Source organism: Bidens hawaiensis, unplaced genomic scaffold (genome assembly GCF_021521415.1).
Source record: "Bidens hawaiensis isolate Kalapana, Puna unplaced genomic scaffold, B.hawaiensis_p1.1 tig00003653_1, whole genome shotgun sequence".
NCBI lineage: Eukaryota > Viridiplantae > Streptophyta > Magnoliopsida > Asterales > Asteraceae > Bidens > Bidens hawaiensis.
In genome coordinates, this window is record NW_027491209.1 from 192,551 (window position 1) to 197,164 (window position 4,614).

At 33.2% G+C, this 4,614-nt stretch overlaps 1 protein-coding gene across 1 annotated transcript; it reads left to right on the forward strand.

Annotated features, from left to right (window-relative positions):
* The first annotated feature begins 3,638 nt into the window (after positions 1 to 3,638).
* On the forward strand, positions 3,639 to 4,127 carry LOC143623995 (uncharacterized). Its single transcript, XM_077094762.1, has one exon. The coding sequence runs from the start codon at positions 3,639 to 3,641 to the stop codon at positions 4,125 to 4,127; it is 489 nt and encodes a 162-aa protein (XP_076950877.1).
* Positions 4,128 to 4,614: the final 487 nt, after the last annotated feature.

Genomic DNA, 4,614 nt, shown 5'->3' on the forward strand with positions numbered 1-4,614 from the left:
TGGATAATATGACATATCGACCGAGAACATGTGCAGTAAAAGCACATTTATTATTTACACCGAACATATTATGTTTCTTCACCTCACACCTTATAGGTGTAAAAAATGTAAAAAAGTTTATGTGTGACCGTGTACCTTGTATTAATTCTTTATTAGAAAATTAAAGTAATGTTTTTTTTGGGATGAGTGGCTAAAAAACACTCTCCTCGATGTAATTTGTTTGTTCTGTTTTAGGCTCCTTGCTGGATCCTTTAGTTTTAATATCCCCGTCGTTAAAAAAATATTTATTAAAAACATTTCAAATTCAAACGAGCAAGAAAACAGACTTGAAAAACATGTTTTGGAACCCTTTCTCAACTTAAATGCATTATCGTCAACAATAAGAAACACGAGACTGACATAGATGAACAAATACAACAAGAACTCATAAGTCGATAAAAGTTTACAAAAATATGGTGAGGCCTTTTTGATCAAATGGAGAAGAGATGACTAAAGTCGACTGAACGTATACCCAAACGTGTTTCATAAGAACTGCAATTGAGAACTAAAATTAAACAATTGAGAAGATAAAAGAAGTGCCTAGAATTAAACAAATGAAATAAAAACCGATCCACAGAACCCAAACAAAAAGTGCCTAAAAAGAAATAATTGGGGAGACAAAAGAATATTAGATAAGATAACTAGTACGATAAGATGACACGTTATATTTTTGTTTGTTATATTTAAAATAATAACTGAAGTCACAAGTGGTGGAGGAGTTGAAAGCATGTTGGACTACGACTTGGGCCATTGCCAATGTCTCCATTATAATAATGTATATAATTGACTTGACTTATATCGGACGTTTAATTTAAACATTATATATATTTTTTTAAGTTTTAACTTTTAAAAATATTAACATATTTATATTTATTTATATTATAATCCCAACTACTAAATTTGTCTACGAAAAAGGCTATACATTATGATATGTAAATGAACAATTTTAGATAAATTATGAAAACTAATTAAATAAGGCTAGGGTAGCGTTCTTTTATCAACTGGCGCCATGGGAGAGTTGGTGATTGAGGTGAGCTAATCTTCACTCAAATCAAGTTCGGAATTAGTTGTAAAGATAAAGTGAAAACCGTCAGAAGTAACCTAAGGTCAAGAGCTGTTGAAAACAATCAAGCTCGTGTTAACCACAATGACATAGACAAGCTCGAGCAGCCACTCACTTAAGGTTCAATTAGTGGTCCGAGGTGAGTTATTCTTACTAGAGACGAACTTTTGCGTATTTACATAAGATAGGTCTTGCCATATACAATCCGCGTCGAAGACTACTATGGCTCATTCTAAACCTATGACGAAATTTATCTTAACCATGTAAGAATAAATATATGGATATGTATATTTATGTATGGCCTACATGATCATTTATATTATAATAGATCAAAGTTAATTAAATTATACCTTATAATTATATTAGCCAGGTAATTGTTGATGGACTAAATTACCCATTCTTACTAATCAAGGGTTTCCCCTTGGGTGCATATAAATATATAGAGAGACTAATTAACATCATAACTTAATCCTAAACCCTCACATAAATTCGTGAGCCTCTCTCCCTCTATATAATTCGGTTTCTCAAGAACCATAATCCCCATCACTAATATACATCCTAAAGGGGAACCCGACCAAGCTGACTGTCATGTCTTCTAGATCGTTCTCATCAGCCGTGGCCTCTCTCTCTGCTGTGAAAGGTATGTTTTAGTTATAGGTTTATCATAATATCCATGTTTTTCTATTACATACATGAAGAACTGATCAACATGTGGTATCAAGAGAGATGTTGATTAATCAGTTCTTCATGTCTTCCATTAACTCAGGATCTAAACCGGAAGACATGGACTAAAACCTGATAAACCCTAACAGTTTTCGGTTTTCATTAGTTCGTATTATTTATTTATCGTTTTGATTAAAATCCGAAAACTGATAAACCTAACAGATTTTTGTTTTTCTTATTAATTCGTTTTATTTTATTATCGTTATTAAAATCCGAAAATACACAAACCCTAAAATTTTTTCGTTTTTTAAAAATCGCATCTGATATAAACTGACAGTTTTCGAAATCTGGTAAATTAATGATTATTCGTGTTCATAACAGTTTTCGGAAATCTAGTATAATCTGGTTCAATATCTGGATTGTTATAATCAAATCTTGGATAAACAAACAATCCCTAAGAATTCAGATTAAACGTTATTAGCTGTTCATAAACTTATGCGTGTATGTGTAGGGGTGTTCAAGAAATCCGAAATCCGAAAAAATCCGAAATCCGATCCGAAATCGAAACCCAAATAAACCGATCCGAATTACTAATTCGGATATTCGGATCAATCCGAATATCCGAATAACTAATTTGGATTCGGATCGGATTCGGATATGGAAATTTAAAAAATTCGGATTGTTCGGATTATTCGGATATTCGTTTAATCCGAATAAAAAACATGTTTTTAGTGGTATTTTCCGATTTGGTATATTTATTATACTATTATTTGAAGTTTAAACTTAACATTTGTGTTAAGAGTAGTTCGTATTTTCGGTTTATATGTTTATTATGATTTTAAACTATTAAATGTTATGAACAAAAAAATAGGAAATTTTTTTAGGTTTATTTCGGATTATTCGGATAATTTCGGATTATTCGGATATATCCGAATCCGATCCGAATTGAATTTGGATAGATTCGGATCAGATAGGAATATTTCTAATTCGGATCGGATTTCGGATAGGGTCCAAAAATTTTCAAATCCGAATAACCCGAATAATCCGTTATCCTATCCGATGAACACCCCTATGTATGTGTTTACGGCTAAAACAATTTTCGGAGAACACTAAGTTTCCGAAAACACTAAAACCCGTAAACGCATCAAACCAGAAAACTAATATCCCGAGACTAAATTTTTTTTGTAAACAGTACCATTAATAATAGTTTTTTGTGAACTATTTTTTGTAACCAGAAAACTAATGTATTCGATCCGCGCTAATAGTTTGTTTGCTATTAACTAAACCAATGTTTTGTAAATACTTAAAATTCATATTAATTACTTTCACAAAACATATAAAAAGCTTAACTTGAATGAATGATGATGTACACTTCTGCCCAAAGGTGATGTGATACATCTAACATATCATTCAAGTCTAAATACAAGCTATGTTAGTTTAGCTTAAACATGATTTAAATGTATCACTTCTGCCCAAAGGTGATGCGATACATCTATATCAAAGCAAAACTAACTCGTGCATAATTAAAATGGTTGTTTCATTTCTGCCCAAAGGTGATGTGTTACAATTGTTTTGCACATATACTTAAGTAAAATTTAATTCTGCCCAAAGGTGATTTATCTTTTATTTAAGTAGAATTTTATTAATTACATTAATCTGTTATTTTGATGTTAATAATAGATATTTATTACCACAGCTTCATAATTTAAATGGTTCTTATTTATGCCTGCATTAGTTTAAGTTGCCCCTAGTTCACTCTAAGTTTCTTCTAGTTTAGTAACTTAACATTCTAATATAAATTCCAATAACAGCTCCGAATGGTGGAATCACATCATTAACTAGAGATAACTTTGTTGCCTGGAAGGACTCTCTTATGCTTAATCTCGCCTTCCTGGATTTCGACTTTGCACTAAACGAGGATGAACCTCAAGCACTAACCGCTAATAGCACTCCTGCTGAGCACTTACTTTTCGAAAAATGGAAGAGATGCAACCGCATGTCTCTAATGCTTATGAAAAACTCCATTAGCATGCCCATAAGAGGATCCATTCTAGACTCTGAAAATGCTAAAACCTATCTGGCTTCCGTGGAGGAACAATTCAAGGGAACGTCTAAGGCGCATGCTAGTACTCTTATTCTCAAACTGGTGACTACTAAGTACGATGGAAGGAGTGGCATTCGTGGGCACATTATGATGATGAACGACATGACCCATAAGTTGAAGGGATTAGACATGGAGATCAGTGATGGTTTTGTGGTGCACTTTATCATGACCTCTCTTCCACCTGCCTATGAAGCTTTCAAGATCAATTACAACACCCAGAAGGACAAATGGACTATGAGTGAGCTGATCGCTATGTGAGTGCAAGAGGAAGAGCGTATGAAGATGGACAAACCTGAAGTTGCTTACCTTGCCACCAGTTCCAAGAAGAGGAAGAACACTAATACAAGAAAGGAGTTTGCTAAAGTTCAAAAGAATAATACATGTGCCTCAACCAGCTCTCAGAACTCCACTGGAAAGCCTTTCTCCAAGTTCCGTAAGAAGTACATTCATAAGCAGAAGGGCTGTTCAGACTTTAAGGAGTGGCTGGCTAAGAAAGGTAATGATCTCTTTATGATACGTGAGTCCTATAATTTAACTGTTCCTGCTAATACATGGTGGTTTGATTCTGGTTCTATTGTTCATGTAACCAATTCTACTCAGGGATTACTTTCAATCCGGAAGCTGGAAAGAAACCAAAGAACACTAAGACTAGGGAATGATAAAGAACTTGAAGTCAAGGTTGTGGGAACTTTACAATTAATAATAAAAACTGGTTTATGTGTTAAACTTTATGATACCTTATATA

Excerpts from the sequence above, each read along its gene's own strand:
- LOC143623995 (XM_077094762.1), top strand. The coding sequence starts at position 3,639 with ATGCTTAATCTCGCCTTCCTGGATTTCGACTTTGCACTAAACGAGGAT.